Source organism: Eschrichtius robustus, chromosome 4, assembly GCF_028021215.1.
Source record: "Eschrichtius robustus isolate mEscRob2 chromosome 4, mEscRob2.pri, whole genome shotgun sequence".
Lineage (NCBI taxonomy): Eukaryota > Metazoa > Chordata > Mammalia > Artiodactyla > Eschrichtiidae > Eschrichtius > Eschrichtius robustus.
The window spans coordinates 34,021,252-34,039,922 of NC_090827.1; the positions used below are offsets into that span (position 1 = coordinate 34,021,252).

The 18,671-nt window shown below is 35.3% G+C and overlaps 1 protein-coding gene across 5 annotated transcripts in view; it reads right to left on the bottom strand.

The window, feature by feature from the left end:
• INPP4B (inositol polyphosphate-4-phosphatase type II B) overlaps nucleotides 1-18,671 on the bottom strand; it is a 606,964-nt gene that overhangs the window by 337,079 nt on the left and 251,214 nt on the right. For all 5 annotated transcript variants that reach the window (XM_068542548.1, XM_068542545.1, XM_068542547.1 and 2 more), the window contains 2 exons: nucleotides 12,288-12,499; nucleotides 10,019-10,063 (listed from right to left, as the gene is read on the bottom strand). In XM_068542548.1, coding sequence (XP_068398649.1) covers nucleotides 10,019-10,063; nucleotides 12,288-12,378 — 136 coding nt within the window. In that variant the 5' untranslated portion in view covers nucleotides 12,379-12,499. The remainder of the gene's footprint in view (nucleotides 1-10,018; nucleotides 10,064-12,287; nucleotides 12,500-18,671) is intronic.

Here is an 18,671-nt window from a genome sequence, read left to right on the forward strand (position 1 = left end):
TTCATCTGTTGATAGCTTAGCGCCAAAGCCAGTAAGCCTCAATTCTTCCTGATCCCCAACTACAATTTGCAAGCACTAGAATAATGTTGAAAGACTTGTGTTTATTTAGAATTTTAAAACAAGTTTCTCATGTATGTGCAACAATTGTAAAATACTGCAAGAAGATTTCTAGAGCCTTAATTGATTTTTAGAGTGGGATTATAAGTAATAAAGAGGAAAATGTAAATGAGCATTAAACTCATCACCTTAGGAAATGAGCTGTAGGATTTTCTTTCATGTAGTTTGCTACTCCCTTTGCCTGAATTGTCTCTTGTGTTCCTTCTAAACCAGCTGAAATCCTGCTCATCCTGGCAAACCTGGTCCAAATGCCACTTCCTCTGAGATGTTTTTTCTGATGCCACAGTTATATTTAATCACTGCTTGCTCAGTACTTCCATAGTTCTTGGCTTATGTCTTTATTTTGCCCTTATCACAATCTACCTGGCCTGATAGTTTGTCTCTACCATGTCCTGGAAATTCTTGAAAAACAGGAATCAAGAAGGAGGGAGGACAGCCTGATGGTTAAAAGCAGGAGTTCAGATCAGACAAAACTCAGCTTGGATCCTGACTCTGTCACTCAACTTCCATAAGATCTTTGGAAAGTTGATCATTGGGAATCTTAGATTTTTCCTCTTTCCATTGAAGATAATATGGGCGAGTTTGTTCTGTACTCAGATTCCTGGGTTCAAATCTTAGGTTCATAACTTTATTTGTTTATGTCTAAGTACCCTTTCCTATAAGACAAAGATGATAATAGAGAATTTATCTCATAATGAAATTCTGAGAATTAAAGTAATTAGTTTATGTAAATTATTTAGAACAACGTGTGGTGAACAAACAAGCACTTAGTAAATGTTAGCTCTTTTAATATTATCCTGTAGAATTGTGGTAAGGAAAACATGGCATCCTGTTTGTAAAGAGATAAGCACATAGTAGATGCTCAAAAAATGGTAGCTATTACTGTGATTTCCCGGTACTTTACACTGTAGGAATAAAGAAAATGGCAATCAACGTATAATGAGCAAAAAAATAGAGCAAGCACATTCTTAGCAGTTGTTTCTCTTGTTGCTTGAAAATCATCTTGCAGCTTATATGAAGAAGTATTTCATATAGTATTTTTATCAATAGATTAAATACAAAAATATATCTCTGTGCTCAGTATTCCCTTTAGTTTGCCTATAATACCACATAGAGGGTAAAAATACTAAAGAAGATATAATAAAATCTTCCATTCTCCCATTGGAGCTTTAAAAATGTCAGAGCTTTATGATCACTTATGAACACAGATCAGCAGGACAGTAGAAGTGTGAACACAGGAGAAAATTGGCAAGTTGAGCCTCCTCAGATATTTTTTTTCTTTTCCAGAAAAATATAAAACAATGGCTGATTTATAGCAGTTCATAAAGTATGAATGGATGTGACATGCAGGTTAATGAAGGCCTTAGCAAGCTATAAAAGCAGTGCCTATACAGAGATGAGACAGGTTTTGTGCAGCTTGTCAGTTTGGGCGTATTTTATACACATTTTCAAATTCTGAACACAGAAAACTGATCACATGATTTACATGACTTTTTTTTTTTTTTTCCTAGCTGGGTTATTAGAAATATTGTGGCTGTATATATAAAATCTAAAATCAGTACACAAAATCACCTATATGCTCCAACAGAACAAAGAACAAAGCATTTAGAATCAGCATTCTTCTTGTTCTTATTGAAAGTCACTCTGATATTTGAAGCAACCTACCCAAGGACATCTTGCCATTACACCATAACGTAATGTTGTGATAGAACTGAATTTTAATCACTGAATTCTAGGCTGGTACACATCATCTACCTGGTACAGGTATATAGTGGGTTGCATGCCCACAGATTTTTTAAAGTCTCTATTTCCATAGAGAAAACAGAGTTTCTACAAGGGTGTACTTCAATTTGTTTATTTAGTCACATTACGTATGGCAGAACTGACATGGCTTACAGAGTGAATGTGAAGTAATTTCCTATAAAGCACTTGGAATCACTGATTTTTCAGTATATATCACGATTCCAAAGGACCAGGAAGTAGATGAATCAAGAATCCTATTTAAGAGCACAGTTTTTATTTTCAAGACAAGATGGCTGGCTTTTTATACGTAACTTGGTGTAATACAAATAAGTATTTATTGCACGCCTTTGTGTGTCTGTGTTTTCTGAATTTGGAGTATTTATCTTGTTCCAAGCACCAAGCGTCTGTTTCTGCTGCTCTCCTGGTCTAAAATGTGATTCCTCCTTTCCTCTACCTGTTCTAATGCTGCTTTCCTCCTTCAGAAACTCGCTTTAGTTAGTCTTCCTTGGAAAGCCTTTCCTGACCACTCCTTCTCATACTAGTTTGATCCTTTACACCACCTCTCATATTCTTAGACACCCTGAAAAATAGCTTAGCGTTTAAGGTTCCTTTTAATTACTTCAGAAGTCTTAGTTTGATCTCTCTACTTATACTATGAGTTAACTGAAAGCAAAGAGCAAAATTTGACTCCTTCAAATATGCCCCCTTTCTTGTTCAGCTTTTTTAGGTATTTATTTAAACAAACAAACACTTGATCATGACATTTATACGGGCACGTTGCAGAGATTTTAAAAGATATAACAAAATATCTTTATGCTTTCCTTTGGAAAGCATAACAAAGGAAATAAAAACTGTACCAAGTTGTGAGAACCATGATTAAAGACACTCATGCCTAGTCTTCCAATCTTGTTATTTTGTACACACAAACACTGTTAACACAGTTAAATAAGGGTTATGTTGTACAAGCAGTTTGTTATCCTGCTTTGACAACTCTTGTATTCCTGTTTGATGAAATATCCTTTTGAAAGATGATGTTTTTAATGACTGAATAGTTTTCTATCTTAAGAATCTATGTTTCACTATAAAAATTAAACAACACGTGCTGATTGACTCTGAGTTGGGGATGAAATACAGTGGCTTAAACCTCTCCTTTATCTATCCTGACTTTGAAGCATTAGGAAAAAAAGTCAAGAAATGAGATGGGAAAACAGAAATCAGGAGAGATAACTATCTGAAAATGTATGAAAATAACTATCTGAAAATGTATGACAATAACTATCTGAAAATGTATGACCACTTTACAGAGATAACTGTGATATATTTCTGCATTGCCTATTATTGATTGTTATCTGATATAATTTTCACTATAGTACTAAGAAAATTATAGCAGTTAATATAGATTTACTGATTTTAGAGAAAATTGAAAGAAAAAGTAAGGATCTGTTAAATAATTTGAACCTCAGATTAGTCTTATTTTACGTACTAATAAAACCTATAGGGGAGGAATTGATCCATTTTCAATTCCAGGGGAAAAAGTCTCAGGAAAAATTCATTCCATAAATTTATGTACTGATTCTTAAAAGATAAATCAGCTTCACACAAGGCAAAGGATCTAACAATCAGTTGGCTTTGAATCCCATCTCTCTCTATCCTTTACTCACTAGAGTCTTGGCATCACCCAAGCACCAGGGCTGATCCTATTGTCCAGGGGTGAGGTACACGGTGAGGGTGAGGGAGACTAGAAGAGGCCATGGGAGTAGGGCTCTCACTGGCTCAGCCCATCTTCTATCCTACTACTGTCCTAATCTGACCTTGGCATTCCAGTAGCCCAGCAAATGGTCCTTCACTATTTGCCATTTCCTCTTTTACTAAGAGCCCAGATCAGCTCATAGCTTGGTTTCATGCCTGATCAAACTAGCAACCTGATTGCCTATCCTTGAACCCCAGTATTTCCATTCTTAAAACCCTATTACCTACTGCACAAGTATCTACTATAGCCTGCCCCCTCCTGCTGGGAAAGTCAACTGGGTTTTTTTTTTTAAACCTTTTTTTAAATTGAAGTATAGTAAATTTACAATGTTGTGTTAGTTTCAGATGTACAGCAAAGTGATTCAGTTCTATATATCTATAACTATATCCATTCTTTTTCTGATTCTTTTCCATTATGGGTTATTATAAGATATTGAATATAGTTCCCCATGCTATACAGTAGGTCCTTATTGTTTATCTATTTTATTTATATTAGTGTGTATATGTTAATCCCAAATTCTGAATTTATCTCCCCCGCTTTGGTAACCATAAGTTTTTCAATGTCTGTGAGTTTATTTCTGTTTTATAAATAAGTTCATTTGTATCATTTTTTAAGATTCCACATGTAAGTGATACATGACATTTGTCTTTGTCTGACTTACTTCACTTAATATGAATCTCTAGGTCCATCCAAGTTGCTGCAAATGGCATTATTTCATTCTTTTTTATGGCTGAGTATATTCCATTGTATACATATATACCACATCTTCTTTATCCATTCGTCTGTCAATGGACATTTAGGTTGCTTCCATGTCTTGGCTATTGTAAGCAGTGCTGCAATGAATATTGGGGTACATGTGTCTTTTTGAATTAGAGTTTTCTCCAGATATATGCCCAGGAGTGGGATTGCAGGATCATATGGCAACTCTACTTTTAGTTTTTAAAGGAAACTCCATACTGTTCTTCATAGTGATTGCACCAATTTACATTCCCAGCAACAGTGTAGGATGGTTCCCTTTTCTCCACACCCTAGCCAGCATTTATTATTTGTAGACTTTTTGATCATGGCCATTCTGACTGGTGTGAGGTGATACCTCATGGTAGTTTCGATTTGCATTTGTCTAATAATTAGCAATATTGAGTGTCTTTTCATGTGCCTGTTGGCCATCTGTATGTCTTCTTTGAAGAAATGTCTACTTAGGTCTTCTGCCCATTTTTTGATAGGGTTGTTTGTTTTCTTTTTTTTTTTTTTTGATATTAAGTTGAATGAGCTGTTTGTATATTTTGGAAATTAATCCCTTGTCAGTCACATCATTTGCAAATATTTTCTCCCATTCTGTAGGTTGTCTTCTTGTTCACCTGGATCTTACATTTAGTATGGATACTTTCCAAATCAGCATCTGCAACATGCATAAGTCCCTCTGGACACAAAGAGGCCTTCCTTGACCCTCTATATTCAAAATAGGCCCTCTGAAATATAAACGTTTTTGGATATTTGATTATATTAAGGAATTTTTATCACTATTTTTAGGACTAATAAAGGTATTGTGGTCATGTTTTGAAAAAACAATGAACAAAAACAAAAACAAAAATAGTCCTTCTGTTCCCCAAGTCAACTACCTCTCCCCCAGGCACGTTCTAGATAGTTGTCCTGTTTCTGTCTACATAGAACTTGACACTACCTGAAATTACTTTATTTATAAGTTTTCTATGCTCCTAATACACTTTAGATGAGTGAATTACTTGCACTTGTTAAGGATTTCACTCCAGCCTCCACATCCCCGCATCCTATCACAATTGACACTGAGGCTGTTGACACGTATAAAATGTGTGTTTTGATGTACCCTGTGTCTGGCTTCCAGTAGGTATCAGTCATCAACGTGTAAGTTATTTAAAGAATGTGACTTCACAGTGTCAAATAAAAAACACAAGAACCACATGTACACACACATGCCATTCCCTCCTGTGTATTAACATGCATTAGTGACTATTGCCTTGGATTTATGGTATGTGTGGTATCTATATAAAAATATGAAAACATATTCTTCTAAGTATTCTATTGACTTTGGAGATAGTAAAGGAGGCATGAAAATAAACATTATAAGCATAATCAGGGGGATAAACTTAAGAAATAGTTCATAGGAATTTCTTTTCTTTCATATCTTTGTCAAATGACTCACCTCTATACATTTTCCACAGTGGTTTCAAGAAAGAAATGTTACCAGATTGTAAGAAATGATCCCTCTTCTTAAATGCCAGCTTTGTTGAAATGAAAACAATTTTATTAGACTGTAAACAAAATCTGTGTTCTTTTGGGTTTTTAATTATTTTTCTCTTTGTGAAAATAAAAAGGGTATCAATGTACTCAAGTGAAACAATGAAAGACATGTGGAAGCAGAGTTGTAGGTGTAAGGGTGAATTACAGAATTTAAATGCAGTCACCCACTAGAAATACAGTTGACAATGGGCATGAGATACTCATTTTATCAGTACGTGCATATATTGTACTATTTTTAGCTGATTAGCTTGCTCAATTGACTAAACATCTCCTAACTCATTTACTTAGATAAAGATGTAGCAGAGGAAATTCAGCAAGATATAATGATTTTATAGCGGCATATAGACAAGGCAGAGACAAATCCTTGATGGAATATAACTCATACAAAGCAATATGACACCTACAAAATTAGTGTGGCTGTTTTCCCAATTTAAAAAGCAAGGCCATTGAAACTCTTAATTTGTTTGAATACTTTGGTACAGAACTGATAATCAAATATAAAAAAAAAAAATTAGTTGGATGGAGAAACAACAAGGTCCTACTGTATAGCACAGAGAACTATATTCAATATCCTGAGATAAACCATAATGGAAAAGAATATATAAAATATGTATATACATGTATAACTGAATCACTTTGCTGTACAGCAGAAATTAACACAACATAAATCAACTATACTTCAATTAAAAAAATTCCCCCCCCCAAAAGAATTTAGTTGGAAAATTAGGTAGAAAAAAGTCTCTTACCTTGTTTGTTCCATTTTTTCCTAGATTTTTTTTTTTTGTATTAAGATGCTTTGCTTTCTTTCTGATTAAATAAACATGCACATTCTTAAATGATGACAAAAGTATTTAAGAAACTATTATTCTCTCATTTTTAATTATGAAGTGAAGTCAGCTATATAATAGATGAAATCTTGAATAATTTGTGAGTAAAAAAAACTCACAGGAAAAAAAGAGACAAAAATATACTGTAAATCCTACATGGGTTTAGCTGTAATCTCCTTGAAAGAGTAGTTTTTTTCAAAAAATTCTTCAAGAGATGGTACAGTTAAGGATCTTAAAGTGCTAAGAAACATAACAAACAGTTTCGGAAATACATCTTCCAGAATCAAGAACACAATTCCCTGAAGATTCTAAATAACTTTCTTTTGTTTACTCATCAGGCATTTCCTGCCATATGATAAAATTACCTGTTGTTAAGAATTCTACTGTATTTTTTGAATAGATATGAAAAAAGAAAATTAAGGTTTTTTTTTTAAATGGGAGGCATATTATTATGAATAAATTCTCAGAGCTGCTCATCTCTGAGATTATGATTCAAAGCCAGAAATGTAAGTGACGACAGCATTGTTCCCAAACTTGACTGCGCTTTCAAAAGAGTTAGTATAGTTAGGTCTTTGAACAAGATAAATAACTTTAATTGAAATAGAAGACAGGGGGAGGGGGAAGCTGGGACGAAGTGAGAGAGTGGCAGTGACATATATACACTACCAAATGTAAAATAGATAGCTAGTGGGAAGCAGCTGCATAGCACAGGGAGATCAGCTCGGTGCTTTGTGACCACCTAGAGGGGTGGGATAGGGAAGGTGGGAGGGAGACGCAAGAGGGAGCGGATATGGGGATATATGTATATGTATAGCTGATTCACTTTGTTATAAAGCAGAAACTAACACACCATTGTAAAGCAATTATACTCCAATAAAGATGTTAAAAAAAAAAAAAGAAATAATATACATAAGTATAAAAAAAAAAAAGAAAAAGTATATATTAATTGTTTGGTGAGAGTTATGGGGTCTTCAAGGATCCCCAAAGGGCAATTTAACTGGGAGAAAAAAAAAAAAGAAACAGAAGACAGGTATTTGGCCCAGGCATTCTGTCTCCATCTTTGACTAACAGCCTCCACTCCAATTGCTTCTGCCTAGTTCAGATTTCCCCTGTTCTCAGGATGCAAATAAGAAAGCTTTCTCTGTGTTTTGAAATACACCAAATTAGTCTAACAAATCTTCATTTTTCAGAAGTCCTGCTAAAAAGGTAAAAAATGAATTTCTTCTCTTAAAAATAAAAGATGAGTAAATGAAGGCTCAAGTAGCAAGAGTCAAGTAGTCAGTGAGTCAAGAGGTGCCTAGGCCTTCTTTGCTACTTGGCTCCCTTTCTGAAAAATGAATTCTTTCTATATCTGACAACATCTGAGAACTCTCTAGAAAAATAAATAAATAAAGTATAGTTTTATCAGTGGTTGTCAGGGATTACAGGAGAGAGGGGGATGAATAGTTAGAAGTCAGAGAACTTTTAGGACAGTGAAGATAATAAGTGTGATATTATAATGATGAATACATGTCTATACATTGTCCAAATCCATAGAATGTATCACACCAAGAATGAATCCTAATGTAAACTATAGACTTAGGGTAATAATAATCTGTCACTGTAAGTTCATCAACTGTAACAACTGTACCACTCTGGCAGGGGATGTACTTTCTGTTCACATTTGATGTGAGCTTAAAACTGCTCTAAAAATAAAATCTATTAGAAAGAGAAAGAAAACAAAACCAAAAAATTATGATTATTTCTTTTCAATAAGTTATGCTTCAAAATGTAATATTTTGAAAGGATGTAAACTTGAAACTTATTTCATTATATAATGAAAAAGTATATTCCTAAAATAATTGGAACTTCAAACAACTAAAACCTACTGCAGATAGTGGATGTATCTATTTCAATTTTCCCATAACTTTATAAAATATGTATATCAATATTTAAAGATTTGGATACTAAAATGTATCTGGTGTCTCTATATGAAATTGAATACATGCATTTACAATTCTATAAAACTTCATACAAATAAAATGTAAAGATATTGGGGGCCTTTCAAAATATTTGAGAACAGTGAGAGAGGGGGGAAAAAAACCCTCTCTGAATAGTTCATAGGAACCATATTTTTACCCCCTTTAAATACCATTTTGCAGCTAATTCCCTAATAGCACTTTGTAGTCATACCTGATTCAAACACAAAGCAGCTCCCACTCACTAGCTAAGTAGTGGACCAGCCTCAGGGTACACATTTTTTTTTAAAACCACTGATGTTTAAGCAAAAAAAAAATTGTATTGAAGTATAGTTGGTTTACAATATTGTAGGGGTGCACATTTTTAATAATTAACCCTTGACAAAGTTAGAAATTTCTACATGCATCAGATCTTTAGAGTTGCTTAAGCAAATTAAAGCTTTGAATTAAAATTAAACTCTCAAAGTCAAGGATCTGTCCACAACATCAAGACGGAAGAGTAAGGGGATTGGGACTTCCCTGGTGGCACAGTGGTTAAGAATCTGCCTGCCAATGCAGGGAACACAGGCTCGAGCCCTGGTCCAGAAAGATCCCACACGCTGCGGAGCAACTAAGCCCGTGCGCCACAACTACTGAGCCTGCGTTCTAGAGCCTGCGAGCCACAACTACTGGAGCCCACACACCGCAACTACTGAAGCCTGTGTGCCTAGATCCCGTGCTCTGCAACAAGAGAAGCCACTGCAATGAGAAGCCCACACACTGCAACGAAGAGTAGCCCCCGCTCGCCGTAACTAGAGAAAGCCCGTGCCCAGCAACAAAGACCCAATGCAGCCAAAAATTAATTAATTAATTAATTAATTATTTTAAAAAAAAGAGTAAGGGGATATTTTTGAGTGAGTGAGACCGAAAGGGGGCATGAACCTTATAAATGGCATAAAGGAGGATAAAGGAAAACTCTACATGAGCCCAGTCTCCAGCCCAAGGAGTAGATAATTAGACACATGCATCTTGAGAAATGTTGATTAGTAACAAAATCGGGTCACTGTATTAGAATGAGTGCTGGGTACCAGATTTGCGGAGAGCAGACCTGATTGAGAGGCACAAACCCATCACCACTGAGCCCTCAATCCTTGGGTCATGAGCTGACCTGCTCCACAGCTTGGATTCTTTACTAATAAATTGGGGAAAATAACACTTACCTTATAGAATGAATTTTTTTCACAGAATGATATTCAAAAGTTTATAAAATATATAATGATATAAGTAACGTATCTAAAGTTGTAAATTATATGTACAAATGGCTTATTACATTTATAGCTATAAATAAATAAGATGGAATTTCTTACCAAGGATGAATTCCAGCTGAGGTTCATTTGGAGTCTTCTGAATACCTATGAATAATAGGAACAAATTCAGATTGAAGATATTTAACTCATTATGAAAATTATGTCAGCATATATTACTTTCAGCCTGCCCAGTATGTATAAATGCATTAGCTGGCAGAACAAATAAACTCAGTTAATTGTCCTGACATATATATAAGGAGTCGGTTCTCAGGGCAGGACATAATATTTGTAGCAGAACTAGATATGACTACAGATTTGATTGATCTGTTTAGCACCATGGCCATAAAAAACTCAGAAACATTGCTTTTGTAAACCGCATGACAAATATAAAACATATTTTCAACTGTTTCTGTTTCTTTTGGATACATGTAGACAGAGATGGGACCTTCACAAAGGATGACCTCACCAAAGTCCTCTCTAACATAGATTTCTCTTTCACACCACTCCAACCTGGTGTTAATAGTAAATTATTAATTAAAGAGCTACCTCTGGTTAGGTTACTCAGGACATGATGATGGTGGTTATTCAGCCAACTTACTGATAGCTCAAATCAGCATTCTGTTAATGTTTCTATTCCTTTCCTGGCAATTAAAAAAAATCTATTAACAGGGCTAAATGACTGAAGATGAAGTGGGAGGGAAAGTGAGTCTGAGAAAAAGGTAAGGAAATGGGAATGTCTAATGGTTAGAAGGTAGAAAGGTAAGGCTGGGGCAAGTGATAATGTCCTAGATGGACTCTCTAAGACCACACATGGTGTGGGGCTTCCTAAACAAGAGGGGCTGAGGACTGGGATGTCATTTGTAACCACTCATGGTGACCGAGAAATGTAAGAATATTGTAAAAATCTTTTCCTCATTTATTTTTACTGGTGCACCCATCAGATACAATTTAAATTTATTAGCATTTGGTCATGAATATACTGTGTTAACTACAGATTGGCACTTGCCATCTGCCTCTACAGGGATGAAATCATGTGCTGCAGCTGCTGACCTTCAAAGGAGTTCAGGGTGGAGAGCAGGAATGAGGCACCCTGTGCTCTGTGAAAAACTGGCAGAACCGCTCTTCAGATGGTTAGATATTTTCAGATGATGATTTTATGAGCCCAATTCTTGCATCTCCTCATAGCTAGAAAACCACTAAAACCCTGCATGGTGACGTCTGCTCCTGGTACCTAGCAGAAACCTTCTGCAAAAAATATGTGCTTGATTGCATGTACTCTCCCTTCACCAAAATCACATATATACTGACCTTCCCTCCTGCCTCTTTGGAGCTGTTTCTCAGAGCTATCTGAAATGCTGCCTCCCAGGCTATAATCCTCATTTTGCCCCAAATAAAACTTAACTCACAGCTCTCAAATTGTGCATTTTTTTTTCAGTCGACAACTGTTAGAACCACCTCTTTGTATAAAAATCATCCATTTTTTATTGACAGAGTTCACATTTTTTTGCAGAGTAACCATTTATTTTTATTTCCTGCTGACATTTAACATTGTTATGGTTAACAATTTTAGACTTTCCAAGAGAGGGAAAAGTGACAATCATTAGGTAGGTCTTTGTTAATTTCAAATACTGTGGGGTTTTTTTTAAAGGTTATTAACAATCTGCTGTAAGCTCTGACAATCAAATTTCTCAAAATAACTCATCCAACCAATACCATTTTCTAAAGATTATTTTTATAATATAAATGAAATGAGAAGCTAGGCATATGTTTGCCAGGGTTAAATAACTGGGCAACAAGAATCTTCTGAAAAGAAAAAGACACAATTTATGCTAAACAATCAAACCCAAACTCTAAGATGTTAAGCATGAGAGAAAACGTACAATTCTTCCAATGATTTTAATTACTCGAGTAGCACAAAGACCAGTGTTAATGTTCAACTGCAAATCTTGGCCAAATAGCCAAGCTTGCTCTATTTATGTGACTTAGTGCTCTCAGGTATGGCAGCGACAGGCTAAGCATCTAGTGTAACTATTGTGCCCTAATGCTTTCAACTGAAACGTCTTTGGTTTTAAAGAGAAAATTTCCATGTTCCAAAAAATAATTCCACGTGAGATTATAAAAATGTTCAATAGAAAGTGTACTTAAAAAGTATTTATTAATGTCTTAATACACATTCAACAATGATGATTCTATTTGCTATTTAACCATTTCATAGATGATCATCTACCTCACCCAAGGTAGAAGATGAGAGGCATATCATAGATTCAGAACACTGAAACAAACAGCGCAAAGGAACAAAGTTAATTTGGGGGGGTGCATGCATACTCACTTGTGAACTGAAAGTCCCCAGTATCATTTGCCTGGGGTGTGGGCAGAAAGTTCTGGCCTTCTTCTGATGCTCCTTCCTCTTTGATTTCCATGATCAACCTTCACAGTTCTTTAAGTCTTCCAAATATTTGTGCCCAAATGTCACTGCCAATGATTCTTGGTTTAATATAGATGTGTCTTCACACTAAAGTCCTGATATCTCACTCTGAAATTCTGCATTTAGGAAACAGCAACAGCAAAAATCTCGGTTACTTCAGAGTTCAGTATAAAGCTAAGAATTAAAGGTAGGCAGAGCCTACAGCTACCTTCATATGAACTTCCTTCCTGCCTATCCCACTTTTACTTTCAGAAACAATCCACCCAGTTAATGTACCATAAACACTGGGTTAAATGGATAATCTCTACGCAATCACTTTATAGTCATATGAGGGACTTCTAAATTCTGAAAGGTATATTATTTCTCTTCTAGTTCATTTTGTAAAATAGCAGAGAGCTATATGTACCTAATTTAGCAGCGAGAGCAGATAGCATCTTTTCCAGGCATTAGCATGTTTTGCTAAGGCGAATCTTGCTATCATTCCTTCCATTAGAACTGCCCTCTATGCTCATCTCTCCATCCACCCTTGTTAGAACATTGTTCATGAGCATATAAAGATAATTTGGCATGATGCTCTTCTTCCAAGGTGAGCCAACAGGTTGTTCAGGGGAGTTTCCAACCTCATCATTATCCATAAAGTCTCTTGCTGCTCTGTCTGACAAAGGTTTAATTGTTTAATGATCGGGGTATACGGGGAAAAGAATGAATAATAATTCTAAAAAGCTAAAGCTCCAAGGGAAATGAAAATAATGGCAAAATGATGAAAATTAGCATGGGGAAAGAAACCTCCAAGAATTTAATACCCTGTTGCACAGACAGCCTCAAATAGTATCAAATTCATTTTGATATTTAGTATGTTATACATGACCAAGAACGATTAGGAAAAAAATCAGTGCTGTTTTAAATCAAGTTACCAGCTGAATTAAAATGTATAAAAATCTTTAAACATCTACCCAATGCTGTTTAATGAGATAGCAGCAGTAGAGTTTGGTTTGGAATACTGATTTGGTTTCCAACTCCACAAGTCCACAAACTCACTCTTTGTTGTTCTTAACAAAAGCAGCTTCATTTATAATTCAGCTCTAGTTTTTAAATATCATCTGGCAAAAATTAAATCCACAAAGCATCCTGAATCTTTAGAAACGATTACAATAAGGTGGCAGATAAATACACATTGGCTTCTAAGGATACAACTAGGAATACTTGCTAGGGTAAAGGGCCATAGCACTATCAATAAGACTAAAACCATCAATTTGATAATTATATTTTATTTATATTTTTATTGAGTTATGGTTGATGCACATTATTATATAAGTTACAGGTGTACAATATTGTGATTCACAATTTTTAAAGTTATAGTGCATTTATAGTTACTACAAAATATTGGCTATATTCCCTATGAGGTACAATACATCCTTGTAGCTTATTTTATACATAATAATTTGTATCTCTTAATCCCCTACCACTATATTGGAAATGAAAGCAAAAATAAACAAATGGCACCTAACTAAACATAAAAGCTTTTGCACAGCAAAGGAAACCATTGACAAAATGAACAGACAACATACTGAGTGGGAGAAAAATATTTGCAAATGATATGACCGAAAAGGGGTTAATATCCAAAATATATAAACAGCTCATAGAATTCAACATCAAAAAACAAACAACCCAGACGCAGACTGGCTGAATGGATACAAAAACAAGACCCATATACATACTGTCTACAAGAGACCCACTTCAGACCTAGGGACACATACAGACTGAAAGTGAGGGGATGGAAAAAGATATTCCATGCAAATGGAAAACAAAAGAAAGCTGGAGTACCAATTCTCATATCAGACAAAATAGTCTTTAAAGTAAAGACTATTACAAGAGAAAAAAAGGACACTACATAATGATCAAGGGATCAATCCAAGAGAAGATATAACAATTGTAAATATTTATGCACCCAACATAGGAGCACCTCAATACATAAGGCAAATGCTAACAGCCATAAAATGGGAAATCGACAGTAACACAAGCATAGTAAGGGACTTTAACACCCCACTTTCACTTTCACCAATGGACAGATCATCCAAAATGAAAATAAATAAGGAAACACAAGCCTTAAATGATACATTAAAAAAGAAGAACTTAATTGATATTTACAGGACATTCCATCCAAAAACAACAGAATACACATTCTTCTCAAGTGCTCATGGAACATTCTCCAGGATAGATCATATCTTGGGTCACAAATCAAGCCTTGACAAACTTAAGAAAATTGAAATCGTATCAAGGTTCTTTTCTGACCACAAATTTATGAGACTAGGTATCAATTACAGGAAAAAATCCGTAAAAAATACACACACAGAGGCTAAACAATACACTACTTAATAACCAAGAGATCACTGAAAGAATCAAAGTGGAAATCAAAAAATACCTAGAAACAAATGACAATTAAAACACGATGACCAAAAACCTATAGGATGCAGCAAAAGCAGTTCTAAGCGGGAAGTTTATAGCAATATAATTCTACCTCAAGAAACAAAAAAAATCTCAAATAAACAACCTAACCTTACACCTAAAGCAATTAGAGAAAGAAGAACAAAAATACCACCAGGTTAGCAGAAGGAAAGAAATCATAAAGATCAGATCAGAAATAAATGAAAAAGAAATGAAGGAAACAATAGCAAAGATCAATAAAACTAAAAGCTGGTTCTTTGAGAAGATAAACAAAATTGATAAACCATTAGCCAGACTCATCAAGAAAAAAAGTGAGAAGACTCAAATCAACAGAATTAGAAATGAAAAAGGAGAAGTAACAACTGACACTGCAGAAATACAAAGGATCATGAGAGATTACTACAAGCAACTCTATGCCAATAAAATGGACAACCTGGAAGAAATGGACAAATTCTTAGAAAAGCACAACCTTCTTGGACTGAAACAGGAAGAAATAGAAAATATAAACAGACAAATCACAAGCACTGAAATTGAAACTGTGATTAAAAATCTTCCAACAAATAAAAGCCCAGAACCAGATGGCTTCACAGGCGAATTCTATCAAACATTTAGAGAAGAGCTAACACCTACCCTTCTCAAACTCTTCCAAAATATAGCAGAGGAAGGAACACTCCCAAACTCATTCTACGAGGCCACCGTCACCCTGATACCAAAACCAGACAAAGATGTCACAAGGAAAGAAACCTACAGGTCAATGTCCCTGATGAACATAGATGCAAAAAATCCTCAACAAAATACTAGCAAACAGAATCCAACAGCACATTAAAATGATCATACACCATGATCAAGTGTTGGTTTATCCCAGTAATGCAAGGGTTCTTCAATATACGCAAATCAATCAATGTGATACACCATATTAAAAAATTGAAGAATAAAAACCATATGATCATCTCAATAGATGCAGAGAAAGCTTTTGACAAAATTCAACACCAATATATGATAAAAAGCATCCAGAAAGTAGGCATAGAGGGAACTTATCTCAACATAATAAAGGCCATATATAACAAAGCCACAGCCAACAACGTTCTCAATGGTGAAAAACTGAAACCATTGCCACTAAGATCAGGAACAAGACAAGGTTGTCACCTCTCACCACTATTATTCAACATAGTTTTGGAAGTTTTAGCCACAGCAATCAGAGAAGAAAAAGAAATAAAAGGAATCCAAATCGGAAAAGAGGAAGTAAAGCTGTCACTATTTGCAGATGACATGATACTATACATAGAGAACCCTAAAGATGCTACCAGAAAACTACTAGAGCTAATCAATGAATTTGGTAAAGTAGCAGGATACAAAATTAATGACAGAAGTCTCTTGCATTCCTATACACTAATGATGAAAAATCTGAAAGAGAAATTAAGTAAACACTCCCATTTACCACTGCAACAAAAAGAATAAAATACCTAGGAATAAACCTACCTAAGCAGACAAAAGACCTGTATGCAGAAAACTATAAGACACTGATGAAAGAAATTAAAGATGATACAAACAGAAGCAGAGATATACCACATTCTTGGATTGGAAGAATCAACGTTGTGAAAATGACTCTACTACCCAAAGCAATCAACAGATTGAATGCAATCCCTATCAAACTACCAATGGCATTTTTCACAGAACTAGAACAAAAAATTTCACAATTTGTATGGAAACACAAAAGACCCCGAATAGCCAAAGCAAACTTGAGAAAGAAAAATGGAGCTGGAGGAATCAGGCTCCTGGACTTCAGACTATACTACAAAGCTACAGTAATCAACAAAGCATGGTACTGGCACAAAAACATAAATATAGATCAATGGAACAGGATAGTAAGCCCAAAGATAAACCCACGCACATATGGTCTCCTTATCTTTGATAAAGGAGGCAGGAATATACACTGGAGAAAAGATAGCCTCTTCAATAAGTGGTGCTGGGAAAATTGGACAGCTACATGTAAAAGAATGAAATTAGAACACTCCCTAACACCATCCACATAAATAAACTCAAAATGGATTAAAAACCTAAATGTAAGGCCAGACACTATAAAACTCTTAGAGGAAAACATAGGCAGAACACTCTATGACATAAATCACAGCAAGATCCTTTTTGAACCACCTCCTACAGAAATGGAAATAAAAACAAAAATAAACAAATGGGACCTAATGAAACTTAAAAGCTTTTGCACAGCAAAGGAAACCATAAACAAGACCAAAAGACAACCCTCAGAATGGGAGAAAATATTTGCAAATGAAGCAACTGACAAAGGATTAGTCTCCAAAATTTACAAACAGCTCACACAGCTCAATATCAAAAAATCAAAAAATGGGCAGAAGGCTTAAATAGACATTTCTCCAATGAAGATATACAGATTGCCAACAAACACATGAAAGAATGCTCAACATCATTAATCATTAGAGAACTGCAAATCAAAACTACAGTGAGGTATCACCTCACACTGGTCAGAATGGCCATCATCAAAAAATCTACAAACAATAAATGCTGGAGAGGGTGTGGAGAAAAGGGAACCCTCTTACACTGTTGGTGGGAATGTAAATTGATACAGCCACTATGGAGAACAGTATGGAGCTTCCTTTAAAAACTAAAAATAGAACTACCATACGACCCAGCAATCCCACTACTGGGCATATACCCTGAGAAAACCATAATTCAAAAAGAGTCATGTACCACAATGTTCATTGCAGCTCTATTTACAATAGCCAAGACATGGAAGCAACCTAAGTGTTCATCAACAGATGAATGGATAAAGAAGATGTGGCACATATATACGATGGAATATTACTCAGCCATAAAAAGAAACGAAATTGAGTTATTTGTAGTGAGGTAGATGGACCTAGAGTCTGTCATACAGAGTGAAGTAAGTCAGAAACGGAAAAACAAATACCGTATGGTAAAACACATATATGGGAACAAAAAAAAAAAAAGGTTCTGAAGAAACTAGGGGCAGGACAGGAATAAAGACACAGACGTGGAGAATGGACTTGAGGACACGGGGAGGGGGAATGGCAAACTGGGACGAAGTGAGAGAGTGGCATGGACTTATATATACTACCAAATGTTAAATAGATAGCTAGTGGGAAGCAGCCACATAGCACAGAGAGATCAGCTCAGTGTTTTTTGACCACCTAGAGAGGTGGGACAGGGAGGGTGGGAGGGAGCTGAAAAAGGGAAGAGATATGGGGATATATGTATGTGTATAGCTGATTCACTTTGTTATACAGCAGAAACTAGCACACCATTATAAAGCAATTATACTCCAATAAAGATGTTAAAAAAAAAAGTAATTAAAAAAAAACCCAATTAAAAATGGGCAGAGGCAATGCAAATGGCCAACAGGCACATGAAAAGATGCTCAACAGCACTAATCATCAAGGAAATGCAAATCAAAACCACAATGAGCTATCACCTCATGCCTGTCAGAATGGCTATCATCAAAAAGAACACAAATAAATGTTGGAGAGGATGTGGAGGAAAAGGAACCCTCATACACTATTGGTAGGAAATTGGTGTAGCCACTGTGGAAAACAACATGGAGATTCCTCAGAAAACTAAAACTGGAACTACCATATGACCCAGCAATTTCACTCCAGGGTATATATGTGAAAAATTAAAAAAAAGTGAAAACACGAATTCAGAAAGATACATGTACCCCAATGTTCACAGCAGCACCATTTACAATTGCCAAAATATGGAAGCAACCTAAGTATCTATCAACAGATGAAAGGATAAGGAAAATGTGGTATACAGTAGAATACTACTCAGCCATTAAAAATGTTTAAAATTTTGCCA